The sequence below is a fragment of the Papio anubis genome, chromosome 16 (assembly GCF_008728515.1).
Source record: "Papio anubis isolate 15944 chromosome 16, Panubis1.0, whole genome shotgun sequence".
Classification (NCBI taxonomy): domain Eukaryota; kingdom Metazoa; phylum Chordata; class Mammalia; order Primates; family Cercopithecidae; genus Papio; species Papio anubis.
Genome location: NC_044991.1, coordinates 89,284,530 through 89,307,927, shown reverse-complemented (window position 1 = coordinate 89,307,927; position 23,398 = coordinate 89,284,530). Strand labels below are relative to the sequence as shown.

Genomic DNA, 23,398 nt, shown 5'->3' with positions numbered 1-23,398 from the left:
CTACCCAGTTCCCTGAGAAAAACAACCTTGATCGACGTAGTGCTTTGAAATTTCACTGGCGGTGTAAAGTGTCCCTAACACCTCTGGCCAGCTCAGAGTCACCAACACAGAGCCACTTCCTGCTAAGGACTCTCTCAAAGGAGGCTCCAAAAAATGTCCAAGACCATTCTCCTTCGTATGCCCCGTGCTCCAGCCAGCGAGCCTCCTTCGGGCTGCCTTCACTGGGACAAACCTCCCGGTGCCTCAGGACCTTGGCACGCCCTCTTCCTGTGCCTGGCTCATTCTCCTCTAGGAGGCCCTCGCTCCTGCAGTGCTTCCGCCACACAGACCCTGTCCTCCTCCAGGGGCCCCATCCCACTCAGAGGGAAGGCGATGCCTGCTTTATGGAGGCCCCCACGCCCACCTGTCCCTGTCACCTCCCGCCAAGCCGGCCTCCTCACTGTCCCAAGAGCTCCCGCTCTTCCATCTTCTAAGCTGCTCTTTCCTCAGCTCCTTCAAAGCCCTGCTCGCTGTTCTTGGGCAGAAAGGGCTACCCCTCCCTGGGCTGAGCCTGGGGCTGCCACTCCCCGCTGTGTCTTCGTCCTGGAATTGTCCACAGGGGCCAAATGCAGCCGCCTGTGCCCCCACCTGGAAGGCGGGCTCCACTCGGGGCCCCCCGCTCTGATCTCAGCACGGTCTGGCCTGTGGAACAACCTTATGTCTCCGTAGCGAGATAATAAGCTCTGAAAGCGCAGGGTTCGTGGCACGGCCACACACCAAGCACCCAGCAGAGACCGGACACGTGCCCAGTACGCGACAAACACTGGCAGAGTGAACGAATGTGAGAACCAGGCATGCAGATCTAATGGTGAGCTCAGGGTATGAAAAGCCAGCTGGATGACTGAGGTGAGTGTATACACAGAGGTAATTCTGAAAAACCTTACAGGCTCAGAGACTTAACATTCTGGAAGGAACCCTGGAAGCCAGTTAGTTCCAGCTCATTATTCCTCATGGCCATAAGAGAAATCTTCATTATGTCTCGACAGGCGCGGTGGATGGGCACATCTGGAAACATCCAGAAAGCTTGCCTGTTCATAGCCGTAGGGCCGCTGCTGCTGGGCAGACGGCGCTGTCTGCGGTGCTCGGTAGCTTCCGTACTGCTGGCCTTGGCCTTGCTGGTAGCTGGGGTACTGTGACGGGGCTCCCTGGGCAGGCCCTGAGAAAATACCAGGAACTGTGAGGCCAAAACGGGCGCATCTTTATTTTTTTTCTTAACTTAAAAATTTTCTAAAAACTTCTTCCTCTTTTCCTTAAAAAATTCCTGTCTCAATGCATCAGCCTTTTGTCAGTCTCCAGAACGCCTGGCACCTGCACGTGCTCCTCGTTAACTCTGTACAGCGAGAGCACCACACAACCGACTCCCCAGCCCCTCCAGTCCTGTGAGGTCCCAGGACAGTGCCCCAGGCCCCCACCAGCATGGGGAGGGCTGATGGGCTCTCTCCATCTCCCCCGAGCTGCTGTTACCTGAGGGCAGGAGAGCCCTCCAGAACCCACTGGCACCAGTCACACTGGCTGCTGTAACTTGTAACTTAACGATCACAGGAGCTGCTGGAAACCTGCAGGCAGGTGAGACAGAGGCATCGTCTCTAGGAAGCCTAAGTCAAAGGCTCCAGAAAGAACTGATATGATAGAGGCCTTTTTTTTTTTTTTTTTTTTTTTAAAGACACACCCAGGCCAGGCTGGAGTGCAGTGGCGTGATCTTGACTCACCGCAACCTCCACCTCCCAGGCTCAAGCAATTCTCCTGCCTCAGCCTCCCAAGTAGCTGAGACCATAGGAGTGTGCCACCATGCCCTGCTAATTTTTGTATTTTTTGTAGAGATGATCTCACTATGTCACCCAGGCTGGTCTCGAACTCCTGGGCTCAAGCAATCCTCCTGCCTCAGCCTCCCAAAGTGCTGGGATTACAGACATGAGCCACCACACTGAGCCTCAAGTAATATTTTATTTTTATTTTTTGAGGAGTCGTCTCACTCTGTCACCTAGGCCGAAGTGCAGTGGTGTGATCTCGGCTCACTGTGACCTCTACCTCCTGGTTCAAGCAATTCTCCTGTCTCATCTCCTGAGTAGCTGGGACTACAGGCCCCCACCACCACGCCCAGCTAATTTTTGTATTTTTAGTAGAGACCAGGTTTCACCATATTGGTCAGGCTGGTCTTGAACTCCTGACCTCAGGTCATCCAACCACCTCGGCCTCCCAAAGCGCTGGGATTACAGGCGTGAGCCACCGTGCCCAGCCTCCTCAAGTGATTTTTATACTATTTATTGTAATGGCTGTAAAGGGCTGAACAAGCACAGCAGAATCAGGCACGAGCCTCATAAGAAACCATATGTGTGTAGCTCATCCTGAGAACTGGGATTTTGCTCCAACAAAAGACCTGGGGCAGCCCAGAACTTATTTGTCAGAAGTTTCCTGGGTCATTCTAAGCTGCAGTGAAGGCTGAGACCCACAGGCTTTGACCTGCTCTGTCAAAGAGGTCGAAGCTGGGCATGAGGCGTGCAGGTGGCAGACAGACGAGACACTGGCAACCGTCACAGGCCACGTGGGCAGTGAATTTATGTTCAAGTTAAAATAAGATGTTTCAGGTCTACATGCATGTATGTTTCCAACTTTTCTGGAAACCTAGAAGTATCCAAAATAAGTTTATCACACTTCTGCCTGCACACCAGGGTCACCGTGCACGTACCCATGTGCAGCAGGGGTGGGCGCTGGGGGGCCCCGAGGAACGTGCTCCCCTCTTACCGTAGCCCTGCTGCTGCCCGGGGTAGCTCTGCTGGCTGGGATACTGCTGCTGGGAGTAGGTCTGCTGCTGCGCGGCGCCCTGCTGGTACCCAGCCTGCTGCTGGCTGTACTGGGAGTTTCCTGGAGGGAGGAGGAGACACGGAAATGACTTTCCACCTGGGCTAAGGGGGCTCATTCTGAGGCCCACTCATGACACGGTAACTTTGGAATCCCAAAACCAAATCCATTGCTTCGGCATGTTTATTTTTTCACAACGTTTCAAATACTATATTACACCTTTTCTGTTTTTTTTTTTTTTTTTTTTTTTTGAGACGGAGTCTTGCTCTGTCGCCCAGGCTGGAGTGCCGTGGCCGGATCTCAGCTCACTGCAAGCTCCGCCTCCCGGGTTCACGCCATTCTCCCGCCTCAGCCTCCCGAGTAGCTGGGACTACAGGCGCCGCCACCACACCCGGCTAGTTTTTTTGTATTTTTAGTAGAGACAGGGTTTCACCGTGTTAGCCAGGATGGTCTCGATCTCCTGACCTCATGATCTGCTCGCCTCGGCCTCCCAAAGTGCTGGGATTACAGACGTGAGCCACCGTGCCTGGCCCATTTTTCTTATCTTATAGAAATACAAATGGAAAGCTAAGAAACAAAACGGCTAATACAGCGACTGAGACAGAGATGAACGCCAGTGCCGCAGGTCAAACTGCTCCCCAGAGAGATGCTGAAGTCCTAACTCAAGTACCTGTGAATGGGACCTTATTTGGACATAAGGTCTTTGCACATACAATTTTTTTTTTCTTTTTTTTTTTTCAGAGACAGGGCCTCCCTTTGGCACCCAGGCTGGAGTGCAGTGGTGCAATCAGAGCTCACTGCAGCCTCCATCTCCCTGGCTCAAGTGTTCCGCTCACTTCAGTCTCCCCAGTAGCTAGGACTACAGTGTGTGCCAGTGTGCCCAGATAACCTTTCTTTTTTTGAGACAGAGTCTCGCTCGGTCGCCCAGGCTGGAGTGCAGTGGCGCGATCTCGGCTCAGTGCAAGCTCCACCTCCCGGGTTCACGCCATTCTCCTGCCGCAGGCTCCCACGTAGCTGAGACTACAGGCCCCCACCACCACACCCACAATGCCTCGCCACAACGCCAGGCTAATTTTTTGTATTTTTAGTAGAGATAGGGTTTCACCGTGTTAGCCAGGATGGTCTCGATCTCCTGACCTTGTGATCTGCTCGCCTCGGCCTCCCAAAGTGCTGGGATTACAGGCATAAATCACCATGCTCCATGCAAAGAATTCATTTTTCTACTTCACTTTTCTGGTTGGAAATAACTTTCCTTTTTTAGAAGCTGTAAAATGTAAGTATTTTAAAACTGCAATCTAGTATTTTTTTAAATAACAGCTTTATTGAGATAATGCACATTGGAATGGCTTAAAAACCTATCAGGGTAATTCAATCTGTAGTTAGATGGGATGACAAAACTAACACATGCTCTTATTCCAGGCTGAACTCCTCCTAACGCGAGAGCTTTGGAAAAACTTACTTGAGCCTTTCCAGTTATTCTCTTTTTTTTTTTTTTGAGACGGAGTCTCGCTCTGTCGCCCAGGCTGGAGTGCAGTGGCCGGATCTCAGCTCACTGCAAGCTCCGCCTCCCGGGTTCACACCATTCTCCTGCCTCAGCCTCCCAAGTAGCTGGGACTACAGGCGCCTGCCACCTCGCCCGGCTAGTTTTTTGTATTTTTTAGTAGAGACGGGGTTTCACCGTGTTAGCCAGGATGGTCTCGATCTCCTGACCTCGTGATCCGCCCATCTCGGCCTCCCAAAGTGCTGGGATTACAGGCTTGAGCCACCGCGCCCGGCTCCGGTTATTCTCTATCCAGGAAATATCTTGAGTCCTGAACTTCCACGCCTTCCTCAAAATCCGGGGGCAGTTCCAGCAACAGCTGGCAAATGAGCTGTCACCATCACAGGAGAAGGCTTAAGGCCACTGTCCTTTATCCTGCCCCCATGAAAGCCATCTGAGACATGGTGGGTGGGCTTTCAAGGGTGTCAGGGTCAGCCTGCATATTCTCATGTTTTATAGCCCACTTTATTCTTTACATAATAAAGGAGCCAGTTTTCGGCCGGGCGTGGCGGCTCACGCCTGTAATCCCAGCACTTTGGGAGGCCGAGGTGGGCGGTTCACAAGGTCAGGAGATCGAGACCATCCTGGCTAACACGGTGAAACCCCGTTTCTACTAAAAATACAAAAAATTAGCCAGGCGTGGTGGTGGGCACCTGTAGTCCCAGCTACTCCGGAGGCTGAGGCAGGAGAATGGTGTGAACCCAGGAGGAGGATGTTGCAGTGAGCGGAGATCGCGCCACTGCACTCCTGGGCGATAGAGACTCCGTCTCATAAATAAATAAATAAATAAATAAATAAATAAATAAAGGAGTCAGTTTGTAGGACACGGGCCAGCTTTGCCCTGGCACACAGCAGGTATGCAGCAGCAGTATGAGTGCCAGCTCAGAACACCCAGCCCCAGCACACAGGGACCAGGCCTGGCTCTCACACCCCAGAGGGTACTCAAGTGATCTAGTGTGAACTGGCAGCAGCTGCCCTATCCCCGAAGAAAGGGGGCTGCTGAGATAACTCTACAGGGAAAAGGGGCACAACTTCTGTAGAAAAGGCCTTCGCTGTTTTCAGACGTGTTTCATGAAATCTGCAGGGCCGGTGGGGAGCCCAGGCAACGGCGCGAGCAGATGTGGGGCCTTCCTCCACAACCAGCAAGTACTCCAGGGTTCTTTTTCTTTTCGAGACGGAGTCTCGCTCTGTCACCCAGGCTGGAGTGCAGTGGAGTGATCTCGGCTCAATGCAAGCTCTGCCTCCAGAGTTCATGCCATTCTTCTGCCTCAGTCTCCGAGTAGCTGGGACTGCAGGCGCCCACTACCACGCCCGGCTAATTTTTTTGTATTTTTAGTAGAGACAGGGTTTCACTGTGTTAGCCAGGATGGTCTCGATCTCCTGACCTTGTGATCTGCCCGCCTCGGCCTCCCAAAGTGCTGGGATTACAGGCGTGAGCCACCGCGCCTGGCTCTTTTCTTTCTCTATTCTAAGAACCCTCTGGCATTCTGCAGGGTGCCTGTGAGAAGGTGCCAGGCAGCATGGTGCATCTGTGAAACAAGAGGCCAGAGCACACCCTCTGCTTGCTCAGAAGGAGCAATCAGCCACGAGGAACAAGTGAACGACGCTCAAAGCCGTGTCACATAAAAACACAGTGATCCACACGAGGATGCAGCCGAGGAGGCCCAAGCGCTGCCTGGGGAAGATGTGTCCCGAAGACCCCGGCCACACCACCCCGTTGTCCACTCCTGGGACACGCTGGTCACCACCTGGCAAGAGCTGAGAAATGCACACGACACGCCAGCCATGCTCGGGACTCCAGGAGGCGTGGATGGTGTCGACAGCCCTAAAGTGAGGTCCTTTCAGTTTCTGTGACAGCCAATGAGGTTCCTTTTTTGAGATGGAGTCTTGCTCTGCTGCCCCAGGCTAGAGTGCAGTTGCGTCATCTTGGCTCACTGCAACCTCTGCCTCCTGGGTTCAAGTGATTCTCATGCCTCAGCCTCGCAAGTAGCTGGAATTACAGACATGTGCCACCATGCCCCGCTAATTTTTGAATTTTTGGTAGAGACGGGGTTTCACAATGTTAGCCAGGCTGGTCTTGAACTCCTGACCTCAAGTGATCCACCCACCTCGGCCACCCAAAGCACTGAGATGATAGGCCTGAGCCACTGTGCCCAGCCCCACTGATGTTTAATTTAACTTCTGAAGCTGCCAATACATCTACATGATTCAAAGGTAAACAGAGACAGACCTACACCTTCAAGAGGTTCTGGGAAGGTGGCCATTTCCACCCCTGCTCTGGACTGCCTGAGCCCGAACCCCATCTCCTACCCATAAGCATTTCTGTTGGTTGTGTTGGTGTTTGCCCATTGGCTGATGGTGTGAGTGTGCGTGTGTGCAAAGGTACTGTCCCATCTTGCCTGCATTTTCAGAGGCACATCCCACACACCCAGCTCCATACCTGGCTTTTGCAGCTCATGGGCGGTCTCTCCTAGCGGCAATGATGCCCAGATGCCAGGTCGCGAGGGGCTGGGCTCTGTCCAGTCTGAGCCACTGCAAACCTCACTGTGATACAAGTGTGGCACTTGCACCCCTCCCCTGGCCCCTCCCCCACCGAGCACCACATCCCGATGCTCCTGCCCAGCACGAGTGACCCCGTGGCCTCTGCTGTCCCCTCCCGGTTTGGTCGGCCCCACTCTGGTCCCCTCCTATTACTGGTGCCCAGCGCATGAGCACCCTCTCGTTTTATCAGATTCTGCAGGCTCCTAACTGATGCCATCACCAGGAACAATTCCAGCACCAGCCTGTCCCACTCATCCTGCTGTGGGATGACTCAAAGTTGGAAATTTCTTTTTATTCTGTTGCCAAGGCTGGAGCGCAGTGGTGTGATCATAGTTAACTGCAGCCTTGACCTCCCGGGCTCAAGCTATGCTCCTGCCTCAGACTCCCAAGTAGCTGGGACAACAGGCACATGCCACCACACCTGGCTAATGTTTTTGATTTTTAGTAGAGAGGGGGTCTTACTATGTTGCCTAGGCTGGTCTCAACCTCTCAGGCTCATGTGATCCTCTGCCCTGGCCCCCACAATGCTGGGATCACACATGGGAGCCACCACACCCAACCTGATGCTGGGATCACAGGTGGGAGCCACTGTACCCAGCCTGGAAAATTCTTTATGGTGCCTTTGACCCATTCCTCCTAACATCCCCCCCAGCCTCTCCACTGCACCATGGGCCACAATTGTGTTTGAAGGTGGCTATGACATGTCCACCAGTTTCTCCAAAGCAAAGCACCCCCAGGCCTCTCAGCCTTGCAAGACTTCATAGTACCACCTGCTGTATGGTAAAGTGTCACCTACATACGTGTACTCCTCGTGTCAGAGTCGAATTAACAAGCAGATGGAATAAAATGCTTCTAAATCAAGGAGGAAACCACGCCGTCTGTCTTACTGGTCTTAAGAGATTACTAAGCTTTTTAGCAAATTTCTCATCAATGATGGAAGGCAAGAGTACGTAACCCACAACAAGCTGCAGAAGTACGTACCAGCCGGGCACAATGGTGCACACCTGGAGCCCCCCACTGCAGGAGGGTGAGATGGCACTTGAGCCCAGGAGTTCAAAACCAGCCTGGGCAACATAGCGAGACCTTATCTCTACAAAAAAAAAATCCAGGCCTGGTGGTGCATGCCTGTACTCCCAGCAATTCGAGAGGCTGAAGCAGGAGGATCACCTGAGCCTGGGATTTCAAGGCTGCAGTGTGCCACGATCACGCCACTGCACTTCAGCCTAGGTGACAGGGCAAGACCCTGTCTCTTTAAAAAAAAAAAAAAAAAAAGCTACATCAGACATTAAAAGGCTGAGCAGCACATCCTCCGTTTGTTTTTGGGATAAAGTGTGTCAGCCTTGGGCAGATGCATGTGGACGCCTCGCCATGGACAAGGCTGAACCCTGTGCTCCAGCTGGAAGGGACAGGGCCAGGCCCATGATGGTAGAGATCCTGCCAGCTCCCAGGGCTTATGGAGGCACCACTGCAGCCAATATGCCAGAAGATAGCCTCTTGGCATTTTTTTTTTTTGAGACAGGGTCTGGCTCTGTGACCTAGGCTGCAGTGCTATGGCACAATCTCAACTCACTGCAACCTCTGCCTCTTTCAAGCGATTCTCCCACCTCAGCCTCCTGAGTAGTTGGGATTACAGGTACCCACCACCACTGGCTTTTTGAGAGACAGAGTTTTGCCATGTTGCCCATGCTGGCCTCAAACTCCTGAGCTCAAGCAATCTTCCTGCACTGGCCTCCCAAAGGGCTGGGATTACAGGCATAAGCTACCATGCCTGGCCATTTCTTTATTTTTATTTTATTTTTGAGACATTGCAGTTTCACTTGTTGCCCAGGCTGAGTGCAGTGAGCGGATCTTCGACTCTCTTTTCACTGCACCTACACCTCCTGGCTTAAGGATTCTTTTCCACCAGCCTCCCAGAAAGTAGCCAGATTACAGGCACACAGTTACCATGTCCAACTAATTTTTGTATTTTTAGTAGAGACGGGGTGGGTTTCACTGTGTTGGCCAAGCTGGTCTCAAACTCCTGACCTCAGGTGATCCAACACCCCTGGCTTCCCTGCTGATTTGCAGTGAGCCAATGCACCCAGTCAATTTTTCAGACAGAGTCTTATTCTGTCATGAGGTTGAATGCAGTGGCGCGATCTGGCTCACTGCAACTTCTTCTTGCCTCCCAGGTTTAATGCATTCTCCCACCTCCACCTGAGTAACTGGGACCACAGGCTGCACCGCCACACTCCAAGCCAGCTAATATTTGTATTTTTCAGTAGAGATGGGGCTCACTTATATTGGTCAGGCTGGTTCTTCAAATTTCCTGGCCTCAAGTGATCCACCTGCCTTGGCCTCCCAAAGTGCTGGGATTACAGGCATGAGTCACTGCATCCAGGCTTTCTTCTTTTAAACTTTCATTACGTATTCATGTACTTTGTTTCCAGTTTTATGGCACTGACATTTAAATGTGGCAATCAGAAGACACTGTGATAGCCTCTTATATGTGCCTACACTTGTGTGCTTTATTTCTTCACAGCAGGCTGAGACGTGTAAGCTCAGAAGCAAAACTTTTACACATCTAATTCTTTAAGAAGGAACCCAAACAAGGAAATCTGTAGTGTTTCGAGCCCGCCTGCTTTGTGTACCTGGTGAAGCCTCACTGACACTGTTACCTCTTGCTAAATCGCAGCCCTGCAGTGGGAAGGCCTCAGCCACTGCTGCCTGCCGGTCAGTGTCAGCAGACACGAGGCACTTTCCCAGGCTTGCAGTGTGGCCCACCTTCCCTCCCCAGACGAGGAGAGGCTGTGCAATCAGGCAATCATCTAATTTCTCTTCCTCTGGGGGCCACCTTTATCCCGGGGTGGGGTTGGAACTGGCTGTGTGTACCTCTTCCCAACTCCACATTCTGGGATGTTCTATTGGGGTCTCAGGGCAGCCAGGGTGGAGGCACAGACACCTCAGAACAGGGCAAGTCCACCAGGACATGGCCTCAGCTTTAGCACTGCCCAGGACTGCCACGAAGGGCAGCAAGCCCCATGCCACAGATGTTGTTTCCTGGCCTGCAGGTGTCTGAAGAAACGCAAGGCCACACCCAACGCATAGCTACTCAAGGGTCTCTTATTGAGGGAAGCCCTGAGAGAGTGGCTCTGCAGAGGCCCACTCACTCCTTGGCCAGACCCACACAGAGTCTGTACCCCCAACCTGCATAATGGCTGAATCCTTTCCTGTCTCACAAACACACACATAAGGCAAGCGGCTCCCGACACAGCCTGAATCTCCAGTTCCCAGAGACACTGTCTCCCGTCCCATGCACTGTGCTGGGATTTAAGAGACTCACTGAAGACAGGCACTGCGTGCTCCTAAGGGTGCAGCCTCTTAACTCTGCTGCATGTAGGCCATTGTGCTCAGCACGCGGCTGTAAAAAGCTCCCCTTACCCCCTCATAGTAGTGCTGTGTGGACTCCTCGAATGACCGGTCGTAGCTCTGTTCGCGGTAGATGACTGTTGCATGAACGCCGCGGGCTCCTCGTGTGAAACGGAGACGGCGACAGTCAGCAGAAGCTGCGCACTGCACAGGTCCCGGAAGAGGCAACTGAGACCCAGGCTGGGGAGATGCTGCCAGCTGGGCCAGGAGGCACCCAGGGCTGGCAGACCGGGCGGTCCCCCAGACCATGCCCCAACCTCCTGAGCCTCGGCCTCCTCACTGAAACGCAGACATCAATGCCTCCTTCTCAGGGGGACTGTGAAGCTACCTGGGGATTTATGCAGAGGATCAGCGCTCTCAGTGCCCACCACCGCCACTGTCACTAGTGACCCACCGCCTTCTCCTCCCGGGCCAAGGCTCCTGAGGACTCCAGGCAGGGGTGTCCAACCCTCACCGAGGTCTTTCACAAAGGTGGCTTGCCCTGCTGCCACCTGCCCACCTGCCTGCGCACCTGCCCTTTGCTGGCTGAGGCCAGCTCCCTGCCTGGATGCCTCCCAGGGATCAACCCAGCCTTTAAGACCACTTTATTTTATTGTTATTTTCACTTTAGAGACAGGGTCTTGCTCTGTCACCAAGGCCGGCATGCAGTGGCGCAATCTTGGCTCAATGCAGCTTCTGCCTCCTGGGCTGAAGCGATCCTCCTGCCTCAGCCTCCCAAAGTGCCAGAATGACAGGTGTGAACCACTGTGCTCGGCCAAGCCACTTTCAGCATCCTCCACAAGCCCTGGGCTATGGAAAGACTGAAAGGTGACGAAGGTAAAATGCAGAGATGAGAAGGGGCAGGAGGGGGTGCTGCAGGTGGAGCCGTCACCTTCAGGGCATTCTCTGAGAAGCTGGGACGCTTCTTCTTGAACATTTCCACCCATTCACGGCCAGGGGCTGCACCTCCCACTAACCCCACATCCTTTCAGGAAGAAGAGGCGAGGCCGCGTGGAGGCGAGTGCAGTAGTGTGTGCCTCAGCTTCTCTCTGCAGAGGCCAGGCACCCCGCCAGTCCAGCTCACCCCATCCCCTGCCTCGCTCCTGTAGGGCATCTGGCCGCTCTGCCTGTAGCCCAAGCCTGAGCTGGAATCCCACTGGGGACGACTGGCACACACTTCTCCTGTCTCTCCCCCGCCTCCCCTGCAGCTGCTCTGCTATCCTGGGCGGGGTCAGGCTGCCGCCAGTGCTCACCGTCGGGATAGTACTGCTGGCCCATGGGCTCTGCGGCGCCCTGGCTGTGGCTGTACTGCTCGCCATAGTACTCCTCCTGGCCCAGATACTGCTGGGAAGAGCCTTTCCTTTCCTTTGCAGGGGACCACATTTCAGCACTGTAGTGCGGGCTGCACCTTCCTCCTCCCTGAGGACCTTCCTCGCCGCTGCCAGCCAAGGCCTCTGGCCTAAGCTGCCCACCACCCCAGGAGAACACCCCACACTGTCACTGTATCCAACTTATTTTTTGTATTTTTAGTAGAGACAAGGTTTCACCATGTGGCCAGGTTGGTCTCGAACACCTGGCCTCAGGTGATCTGCCCACCTCGGCCTCTCAAAGTGCTGGGACTACAGGCATGAGCCCGGCCTGTGACACTCTTAATGACAACTGCTGCCCCTGCCCCCAACCCTGACTCCTCAGGGACAGCAGACCCTCCGCGGGCCACACCCCAGCCCGCATCCCCAGTGTCTCATGCCCAAGGTCTGGGCCTCACTTGTAGGCTCCCTCACAGACAAGTTAATACACACAGCCTGGCACTTCACCCTCTCGGGTATCAGTCACAGTGTGCTCAAGACCTGGTTGATTCTGGCTGGGTTGCCACCTTGCTGGGAGGGTCGGGTAGGGCTGCTTACAGGCCGCTTTGCCTCCCCCATCATGCTGCTCCCCTGGCTGCCCTGCCCCATCATGGCGATGGACGACTGGCCCTGGTAGTGCTGGCTGCCGCCCTGAGCCGAGCTGTAGTGCGACGTGCGTGGCTTCTGCTGCTGCACGGATCAATGACAGGACAGAGGCCCCACATCACCCTGGGAAGCCTCCCTCCCTCCCTCCCACACCCAACTACCTCCTGCGCCCAGGCAGGTTCCTCTGCTATTTTCCTTGCGCCCGCGACGAACGCCTTCACCTCCCCCGGAAAGGTCTGCACCGACGCCTGCATGCTCACAGACTGGCCCGGTTACACCGACTATTTGAAAATGTGCCGACGTGCAGAAAACAGGGAGAGCCCCTGGGCAGGAAGATCCAGTGGCTTCCACAGCCAACCACCACCTTTCCACTGGACACAGCTCCCCGTGATAACCTACCTCCCACTTGCGCCATGGCTCGAGTCCTGTTCTCCCCAGTCCCTTGAGCTGGCCTCAGGGGCTGCCACTGTTCCCTTCCTTGGGGTCTCTGTTCTCCTTCCCGTCCCTTTGAGTTGGCTCTCCTCAGGGGTCACACTGTCCCTCCTGTCTCTGTTCTTCCCGGACCCTTGAGCTGGCTCAGGGGTCACACTGTCCTCCCAGTCCTGTTCTCCCGGTCCCCGAGCTGGCTCCAGTCACACTGTCCTCCCAGTCCTGTTCTCCCCCGGCCCCGAGCTGGCCTCAGGGGTCACACTGTCCTCTCCTCAGTCCTGCCCCCTCCCCGTCCCTCAAGAGGCTGGCCTCAGGGGTCACACTGTCCTCCTAGTCCTGTTCTCCTGCCCCTGAGCTGGCCTCAGGGTCACACTGTCCCCTCCCCTCAGTCTCCACCTCCCCGTCTGAGCTGGCCTCAGGGGTCACACTGTCCCCTCCCTTGTCCTGTTCTCCCCGGTCCCTTGAGCTGGCCTCAGGGGTCACACTGTCCCCTCCCTAGTCCTGTTCTCCCGGTCCCTTGAGCTGGCCTCAGGGGTCACACACTGTCCTCGCAGTTAGCACCAGTGCAACTCATGTCCTTTTCACGCTGGCCTGTCGTGCACGTCCCCTGCTCAGAAGCCCCTAGCGGAGCGCCGTCCAACAGAAATGACACGAGCCACACTTTTTAAAGTTTCTAGTAACCACATCAAAAAAGTAAAAACAAACAGGTGAAATCCATTTTAATCGTGCATTTTATTTGAGTCAGTATGTCCAAAACAAACGCTTAATACTCAGTTATTGTGAGAAAATCCTAAGGAGGTCCTCGGCACCCTTTTTTGGCACTAAGCCTCTGAAGTCCATGTGTCTCCAACACTCAAGAAACTCAACCAGGACCGACGCCCACGAAACGCGACCGGGGCCGATGCTCATGGAACGCGATGGGGACCTGCTGCTTCTCAACTGCCCAACACCACACGTGGCCACCATGGCGGATGGCCCCACTCTCGGGCTCCTGCTGCCCTGCAGAAAGGCTGGGGCCTCTGGCCCAGCGCTTCTGGCCCCTTGTCTTCTCCACTGAGGTGCCTCTAGCCACGCTGTTCCCTCCCTGGGGAACAACTCTACCCTCACCTCTGAGAGCCCAGTGCTCTGTCCAGACCCAAGGTCAGTGGCCCCCACTCCCTGAAGCATTCCCTGAGACTCCATGGGAAACACCCCAACCCCTCGCAAAGCTGGGGGACAGGAGGGGTTGGCTGTGCACCCACTGGTGCCCATCCCTCCGGAAGCTCTCAGAGGCGGCGGCCAGCCCTGATTCACGGGCCCCTCTCCTGCAGCACCCGGCAAGAGGGCAGCTCCCCAGGGACACATATCCAACATGCATGTGTCAAGGGTCTTGGAGGCAGGCCCAGGCCCCCCAGGGTTGCAGAGGCAGAGGAGGTACCTGGGTTGGACTGCATGTTGATGTTGGTCCGAGACACGTAGTTGCCGATGGTGCCTTGCCCCTGCATGGGGACGCCCTGTGAGGCGGGCCCCGCGTGGCTGTAGCCGGGCCCCGAGATGCTCATGGAGGTGGTGGGCAGCGTGTTAGGCGCCGTCTGCTGCATGGACACATGGCTCGGCCCTGGCAGGGGGAGCAGGGAGTGGTGTCAGGCGCTGGGGAGCCAGGTCACCACTTCTGAAGGTGAAGACGCCCCAATTTCCCTTCAAATGATTTTGGGAAGAGATTCTATCAACATCACTATTAATGATTAAGTGACTAAAAAAGAAATAAGTGGCCTGGTGCAGTGGCTCATGCCTGTAATCCCAGCAGTCTGGGAGGCTGAGGTGGGTGGATCACCTGAGGTCAAGAGTTCGAAACCAGCCTGGACAACATGGTAAAACCCCGTCTCTACTGAAAATACAAAAAAATTAGCCAGGTGTGGTGGCAGGTGCCTATAATCCCAGCTACTCAGGAGGCTGAGGCAGGAGAATTGCTTTAACCCAGAAGGCGAAGGTTGCAGAGAGCCAAGATCATGCCCATTACACTCTAGCCTGGCCGACTAGAGCGAGACTCTGTCTCAAAACAAAAAAAAAAAAAAGAAAGAAAAAAAAGCTGCATACATGCTAGCAATGTACAGCATGCACTGTTTATTTGTTGTTATTTTGTTATTTTCTGAGACAGGGTCCGGCTCTGTCACCCAGGCTGCAGGGCAGTGGCATGAATACGGCTCACTTCAGCCTCACCCTCCCAAGCTCAAGTGACTCTCCCTCCTCAGCCTCCCAAGTATTAAGCAGTTTGGACCACGTGTGGGCACCATCACACCCAGCTAATATTTTTATTTTTTATAGAGACGAGGTTTTACCATATTGCCCAGGCTGGTCTCAAACTCCTGGCCTCAAGCAATCTGCTGGTTTAGGCCTCACAAAGGGTTGGGATTAAAGGTCTGAGCCACCATGCCCGGCCTGTTATATTACTATTAATAGTCTCCAAACGTTACTCATGCTTCTTAATTCAAAGACAGCAGTGTTCCATTCTTATTACACAATCCACCTGGAACCTGGCAACTTGCATTTGAAATGAATGGAGTATGACAGTGTCAGAAAGAGCAGGCGATCTGGAGCAAGGGCTCATCCCAGCCGCATGGCAAGCTCGCTGCGGCCCTGAGCCTGGGCGATGGCAGCTGACCTGTGGCTACCCCAGGAAGAGTGGGTCCCCATGCCCAGCCCTGTGACGGGTGGGGTGCCCCACCATGGCAGCTGCCTGCCCAAGGGCTGCCTTGGTGGCCTTGTGACCAGGAATGCCCTCCTCCCCCGCCGCACTCACCGTTGCCAATCTGGCCCTGCAGGAGGGAGGAGGGTGGCAGGCCCGTGCTGATGGCGTCACTCAGGCTGCCCTGGGAGTGCAGGCCCTGGCTGGAGCCACTCTGAGTCAGGGCTCCAGGGCCCAGGTTCATGTTCTGCGTGGGCGGCTGCAGGCAACAGGAAGTTTTCAGGGAAAACGGTTAATTCACGGAGAGCGACCTCCACAAGCCAGGCCAGGGATGAGAGGGCGCCTGAGATTTGCTGCCACATGTCATGGCCACCTGGTCCATGTTCGTAATCAACAGCCATTGTCACAGCCAGGTGACCTCCGAGCACCAGGCCCAGATGGAGATGGCATAGCGAGCGTCTGGGTGAGCGTTCGGAACTCTGCTAGTATCGAGTTCATCCACACATGCCTGGGTTTGAAAAGCTGGACCTCCTTCTCCTGGGACAGCAGGGAACCCCTTCCCCTGTCCACCCCAATGCACCCTGTCCTTCTCAGGCGCAGCTGGCCGGCGCCTCTGTGCTCCCCGTCCACGACCCCTCCAAGCCGAGGGCCTTGGCACAGGCGGGATCCCTCTCCTGTTTCCCGTGCTCCTGCTGCGTGTGCCCCGTCCCCTCACTCCCCCCACCCCATGCCCACCTTGGATCACACCACATGGAAGGGAGTGTGCAGTGACCCTCAGCACTCTCCCAGATCAAGGTCAAACAGCAGCTCTGGAGGTATGCACACACACGCTGTCTACAGCTGGCCAAAAAAAGGAAATTTCCACCAGGACCTGCGGGTGTCTGCAGGGTGAAGAACTGCAATGTGACAGGTCAATGGAGGTGGGTTTAACATTTTTACTCACGAAACGCATCCTGGCATTTACATCATCGCTTGCCGAGGACTAAGGGTCACTAGGAGATACGGCACTCCCGGTGACAATTTAATTTTGGAAAAATGCATTTTAAAAAAATCAAACAAAATAAAATATTTGAACTATCATTGGGAGAATTTACTGTGCTGGGCACGTTCTCTTTTAAGTTCTGTTTTCACCCACAGCAGCGCATGTGCATGGTTCACAACTGCTCAAAGCACCCGGAGAGGTTCCAGGGAGACGCAGGGGCCCCCATCCCATCTCTCCCCACCCCCGACCCGAGAGCTGCGGCCGTTCCTACAGTGGTTCTTCCGGGACTTCCCTCCCTTCAATACATACAGAGGCTGAACCACAGTTCCGACCCGGCCACCTCAGACGCCGTCGTTACCCCCAGTCTGTCAGGAAGGGTTGGTCACCACCGCCCACACTCCCATTTCTGGTGACTCTAGTGGTATTTTTGGTTTCTCTGAGTCATCTTTGTTACCTGAGGTGACATGCCCACAACGCCCAATTTTAGGCAGTGTCGGAGTCCTTGCTGGGTAAAGGGGACCACCCCCAGCGGGTACTCACGGCAGGAAGCAGGGACTGCATGTTCTGGTTGGAGTCTGCGATCGTGGCCAGGTATACCAGGTTCCGATGCAGGATTTGCTGGTACCTGCAGGAGAGGGGGCATGCATGAGGCAGGAGGACGGGACCACGGAGTCCCCAGGTGGATCCAAGGCAGAAGTAAAGTGTGAACACCACAGTCTGACAACCAGCCAAACCCCATGAGGACACAGACTCCAGACGACACCCAGGGACAGGCCAGCTGGTTGCCCAGCTGGACACAGGCAGGTGGTAGGGTGCTGGGGTCTAGGTGGGGACGGCAGGGCAGCCTCTACCCCAAACCCTGAGCAGGCTCCCATCCCACGCCAAAACCTCTGGAAAGACTCTAAGGCAGCAGCTAAAGGGGAGCTGGCACTGGTCTGCTCAGAGAATGGAATTGGGGAGGCCACGAGGAGGCAGGGGCCTGAAGGTGAGAGAGGGACAGAGCCCTTGTCCAGCTGAACCAGGTAGTAGGCAGACTCCATAGAGTCAGCGACCCTGAGAAAGCCCTGGAAAGAAACGGGGAAGCACAGTTCTGCCAGGGAAGGCCCCTCGTACACTTCACACCAGTGGGGCCCCAGTCCCCTCACCCCACTCACACCCAGGGGTGTCTGAGGCCATTCACCTACTTCCCACCTCCAGGTCAGCCTGATGGCCACTCGGACAGCTGCTTGGAGAGTGGCAGACTGGCCATGCACCCCTCCTCTGTGTCAGGCCCTAGGGTCACAGGAGGTCCCACCTGGAAGAGGCGCTGTCTCCTGGCTCACTGGCTGTTGGCCGTAGAGCTGCCCACAGAGGCTGGCCCGGGCCTCCCCACACTGCTCTTTCCTCCCGCCTCCCTCGGAACTACCCCAGTTCTGGCAGCAACGCTTCGCAGCTGTGCTGGGGCCTCTCGGGACGTATCTGACCTCCGCACTGGGGGGCTCTGGGGACTTATCTGGCCTCCATGCCGGGGGACTCTCGGGACGTATCTGACCTCCGCACTGGGGGACTCTCGGGACGTATCTGACCTCCGCACTGGGGGGCTCTCGGGACGTATCTGGCCTCCAGGCTGGGGACTCTCGGGACATATCTGACCTCCATGCTGGGGACTCTCGGGACGTATCTGGCCTCCAGGCTGGGGGACTCTCGGGACTTATCTGACCTCCAGGCTGGGGGACTCTCGGGACTTATCTGGCCTCCATGCTGGGGGGCTCTCGGGACTTATCTGGCCTCCAGGCTGGGGACTCTCGGGACATATCTGACCTCCGCACTGGGGGGCTCTCGGGACATATCTGGCCTCCATGCTGGGGGGCTCTCGGGACATATCTGACCTCCGCACTGGGGGACTCTCGGGACATATCTGGCCTCCATGCTGGGGACTCTCGGGACATATCTGACCTCCGCACTGGGGGGCTCTCGGGACGTATCTGGCCTCCATGCTCAGAGTCTGCATGACCCCCGAGTGTTCCGCGGACGGCGGGCGGCACTCACTGCGTGCACTCGGCTGTCTTGCCCTTGCTCTGGTACTCCAGGATGCACTGGATCAGGTGGTGGTTCTCGTCCAGCATCTGCGGAGAGAGCGTGAGCGGGCGCTGCCGACGCGGGGCTGCCGCTGGCCCTCGGGATGAACCGCCACCGCTACGCATCTAGTTTTCATATAGGTTGAGTGGCCCTTATGTGAAACGTGTCACATTTCAGATTTTTCCAGATTTGGAGGTATCTGTTTTAGACCCACCGGTTTGGCATCCCGAATCCAAAAACCTGAAATGCTCCGATGAGCGTTTCCTTTGAGCCTCATGTTGGCGCTCAAAAAGTTCTAGATTTTGGAGCACTTCAAATTTCCAGATTTGGGATGCTACGCCCGTTCTATACATGAAGCTGTCGTTACATGCATGGCCTCAGCCACCACAGACCAAACACTCACACATCCCTGTGCTAAGGACTTCGCCAGTAAGCGGCAGGGCCATCTCAGCCCACAGATGAAAACATGGAGGCCCCGTGCCTCCAGCAGCCCCCACCCTGAAGGACCCTCCAGCTTCCAGGGCCCTTGACTGCAGAGCATCTGTGCAGCAAGGGTCAGCCAAGTCGACAGCAAGGATGTCAGGACCCCGTGGGCACCCCACAAGAGGCCCTGGAGCCCCCAGCTGGAGGGGACAGCCTCAAATCGCAACCACACAGGGTGGGACACAGGTAGCTGCCCCCCTCAGGATCAGCAGGGGTCCAGGGCACTCCTAGGTGGGGGGCATCAAGACTTCCTGCAGGGGCTGCCACCAACCAGGGTGGGGGAGGGAAGGAAAGGGTCTGGAAGGGGCAGGGACAGCACTACGGGTAGAAGACACCACACACAACACAGGCTGGCGTGCGGGCAGGAAAGGTGGGTGAGACTGTGGAACTGGGCATGACCTGGACCTAGGGCTGGCGACCCACAGCCCTCACCCCTGGAGTGCTGAAATGCAGCAGAACAGCAGGATGGGCCCACAGGCCACACAGGGAAGGCCAGTCCCGTCTTGAACCTTCTGTATCTTACACATAGTGTGTGTGCACAGACAGGGTCATGACTCCAAACTCAGATTAAACCAGTCTCAAGTGACTCAGGTGAACGGCCAGATGTGGGCCTCCCAGAGCTGGGCCAGGGTCTCTGTGCAGGCACCACGTGCTCCTAGAACCGGCAAAATGGAGGCTTCTGGTTCAGGGACAGCCAGGCACACACTCCGCCAAGCACGCTCCACGTTCAAGATGGGCACTGCCAGGAACCCGTCAGATGCAGGGGCTCAGCCTGTCTGTGACCTGGTGACCCGTGTGCCTGGCCGCACCTGAGCAGCAAGGGGCTGGGCCCACAGATTCCCCAGGTTTCCTTCCTAAAGGGGCTCCCGAACGTGCTCGTGTGGCCCCAGGGGGGTTCTGGAGCACTCCCAAATCAAGCGGCCCAAGGCCTTGTATGCACACACCTGCACGTGCTCAGGATGTGCTGAGTCTGGTGGTTGGTAGAAGTGGGGAGGGGTGGGTGGCAGCAGAGGAACAGGGACTGGGGCCAGGCGGCATCCTGCACACACCACACAGGATGCCCACGGGCCATGGGGAGCAGGCACAAAAGAGCCGGCTCTTCCAAGGTGTCCACCTGGGGGCAGCACTGGGTGGCCCATGGCGACCCAACAGGAGGTGAAAGAGGAGAGAGGGGGCGTGGGAGGAGACTGAAAAGAGGGGACACCCGCCCTGTGACCAGCCGCCTCCACCTGCAGGGAAGCACAGGACTGAGCCCACCACACCTGCTGCTTTCCATAAAAAGGCCTTTGCTCAGAGGCTAGCAGGCAAGGAAGAAGCCGTGCCTTTTCGCTCCACCACAGCGTGCTGGGTCATCTCAGCCCTGTGAGGAGCTCAACAGGCCCTGGAGCAGGGGACCCCTAGGGCAAGGGGAGGAGGAGCTCACCTGCCTGCCTGGGGACCTGGGGCCACCCAGCTGTGCCTCCACCCTGCAACGTGGCCCCTTTAACCGCAGTCTGACCTTGGGGCCCAAACCCATCCACAGGCAGAGGGAGTCCAGGGCGGAGAGAGCCCAGCCAGGCCACCTAGCAGAGCAGAGCCCGGGCCCACAGCCCCAGCTAAGTGGCTGCCCTCGACTCAGCTTCCTCCTCCGCCCGTCTCCACAACTTCAGGATTAGTTTATCCTGCTCTATTTTTTCTTTCAGTTATACCTTCCCCCTTTCCACTCTTTATCACTTTTCTCCCTGCTGGGGACAAGGTGGCCTGCACTCAGCTGAGCCCAATGGGGCCGAGGAGCCGTCCTGAGACAGGGGCGCCGCGAGGGGGCGCTGCGGGCCAGGCTTACCTGTGGGCAGGTGAGGGTGAGTCCACCTGCCAGGCGCTGGCATTCCAGATGGCTCTGCCTCCAGATGAACTGAAGGAAGGGGACAACTATGGGCTTTCTTGCTTTCCCTTTAAGTGCTTCCCCTTCTCAACTCCTAACCCCCAGGCAGAGATTGTCTCCAGAGACACGAACTAGGCCGGCGTTTCAGCATCACTCCCAGCACGGGGCCAGGATGGGCCGGGGGGGGGGCAAGCCGCCGACTTCATTAAGCAGAGCCCCGCGGTTGTGCACTGGCCAGGGCAGTGCCGCGGAGTTTATGCACGCACGACAAAACACAGTACTGGTGTGCGTTTTTAAAAAACTGGATACAGAGAACTTTCTCACATACGTTACACACATACCTGTTTCTAAAAGGGCAGGACAGGTGGAATGAAAGGTGGCAGACTGGACGCCCCAAGCCCCACGCCCCGGCCGGCAACTGAGGATGGAACAGGTACGGCCTTCTACAGACAGAAAGGGGAGGGCACAAGACGCCAGCCACGGGAGTTTGAAGCTAAAGAGCACATGGACGAGTGACAACCAGATCAGTGTCCCCAGGGCGCCTGGCCTGAGCCACACTGTGCTGCGAAGCCCCACAAGGCTCAGGAATGTTAAGATTCCGGCACCTTTCAGGGTCGTCCAGGATCTGCCGGTAGGAGATGGGACTGGATGAGGGGGGCGTCTCCAGGAAAGTGACCAGCCTGGAGGAAAGACACTCTGGGTACTGAAGGGAATGTGCACCTCAGAGCGAACCACAGACCGACCACACGCCTGCCTGAGCACAGCAGGCAGCGCTCCAGCCTCCAATCCCCAGAAGCCACAACAGTGCCATTTGAAAGACAAAGGCCAAAACCAGCCACAGAGGCCAAAATCCAGAGACGAAGGTTATGCAAGACGGAAACTTTTTTTCTATTGCTTTTCTTCTGAGACAGGGTCTCGCTCTATCACCCAGGCTGGAATACAGTGGCGTGATCTTGGCTCCCTGCAACCTCCACCTCCCAGGCTCAAGTGATCCTCCTACCTCAGCCTCCCGAGTAGCTGAGAATACAGGTGTGTGCCCCCATGCCTGGCTAAATGCTTTTTTTTCTTTTTTTTTTTTTTGGGTAGAGACAGGGTCTCCCTGTGTTGCCTCAGGCTGGTCTCGAACTCCTAGGTTCAAGTGATCCACCCGCCTTGGCCTCCCCAAGTGCATGAACCATCGTGCGCGGCCTGAAATTTTTTCAAAAAAATCCAACAAAACCTATTATTAATATCCTCACGAAGACAGCTGGTGCAGCGATGCAGGTTACTGGAGCCTCACAAAAGATGATGCTGGTTAGAAACAACAGACGGAAGAGCTCTGGAGGTGAGAACCTGTTAGCCATAACACAGCTCAACGGACGAGCAGAATATGAAGTTGAAGAAGAGTCCCGGAAAGCAGGACGGATCGACCGAGGAGAAAACAGAAAGATTGCCAAGAGAGGAGTGGACCAGCGCGGCCCTCCAGGAGCCCCAGAGATAGGAGCAGCGAGGAAATCACCCCCCAATCCTTCAATCAGAGCTGAAGGACGCATTTCCCCATCGGAAGGGCTCTCAGGTGACCAGTCTGCCAAAAAAGACCAGGGACAAAGAAAGATCCTAAACATGACAGGAGAGAAAAACCAGGTTCCACGTGAAGGACAGTGAATTCTGAGGGCATGGAGCCTCCTACGTGGGCCCGCAGGGGGTGACAATCCCAAGGAGACTTCCGGAGGAGCTGTGCTCCATACACCCCCTGAAGGGCAATGACCCAGGCCCAACGGAGACCTCGGGGGGGGCCGATGGCCTGGCCTGAGGGAGGCTCTGAGGGAGAGATGAACTCACCACGGAGGCTTCCAGAAGGGCTATGGTCTGATCCTGAGGGAGACTTCTGCACAGAAATTGTCAGCCGAGACCCCAACCAGGAATGACGGGAGAACAGACGCACTTTCAGACCCGCAAGTTAGGAAAACGTACCCTGTACCCAAACCAAGGGCACTTGATGACTGGCTGGCATTCTTCGAAAACTGCCAGTCATCAAAGATAAGGAAGATGGACGAGTGCTTCTCAACCAGGAGAGACTCAACAGACATGGTCCCGGAGTCCTTCCAATAATCCTTAATGATGTTCTACAAAGGCCATTACCGGGACAACAGGGAAGTCAGAGTGAGTCAGAGCAGATGGCTGCGCTGCTGCCACATCAGCTCCCCCATTTCAATCTTTGTACAGTATCATGTCCATGTTGGCAGCAAAGTCACACTCAAGTATTTGGGAGTAAAGGGGCACCAAGTCTACAACTCATTCTCAAATTGTCAGGGCAAAAGTAACGTGTCCACAGGACAGAAGAGGGAGGGGACAGCAAATGAGGTGGCATTAACATGTGGGCAGTCAGATGAGGAGAGTATGAGAATTCTGTTTAAAGGGGCACATCCCAAACACCTGTTCTCAGGAGGCCATAAAATGATGCGCCTCCCTCCCCAAACCAAGGGAGCAAATCCCAGGAGAAGATCCAAGACCCAACCCAAGAGAAGCCAAAGGAATTTGGCCAATGGTGGCAGGCCCACGGAGAGCAGCCCCAAGACTGAAACCCAGAAGAATACCTGAGCGAAGGAGGAGATACACTAGTGACAAGTGATCAAAAAGAAAAACAATCAACAACTCCAGGGAAAACAAAAGCCAGGTAGGA

At 55.7% G+C, this 23,398-nt stretch overlaps 1 protein-coding gene across 1 annotated transcript in view; it reads right to left on the bottom strand.

Annotated features, from left to right (window-relative positions):
• The window catches only part of SS18L1 (SS18L1 subunit of BAF chromatin remodeling complex), a 37,172-nt gene that overhangs the window by 4,493 nt on the left and 9,281 nt on the right, over positions 1-23,398 (bottom strand). The window contains exons 2-10 of the mRNA XM_031656890.1: positions 18,363-18,439; positions 16,875-16,959; positions 15,467-15,611; positions 14,094-14,284; positions 12,180-12,342; positions 11,560-11,661; positions 10,340-10,425; positions 2,782-2,902; positions 1,068-1,195 (exon numbers count right to left, since the gene is read on the bottom strand). Coding sequence (XP_031512750.1) covers positions 1,068-1,195; positions 2,782-2,902; positions 10,340-10,425; positions 11,560-11,661; positions 12,180-12,342; positions 14,094-14,284; positions 15,467-15,611; positions 16,875-16,959; positions 18,363-18,439 — 1,098 coding nt within the window. The remainder of the gene's footprint in view (positions 1-1,067; positions 1,196-2,781; positions 2,903-10,339; positions 10,426-11,559; positions 11,662-12,179; positions 12,343-14,093; positions 14,285-15,466; positions 15,612-16,874; positions 16,960-18,362; positions 18,440-23,398) is intronic.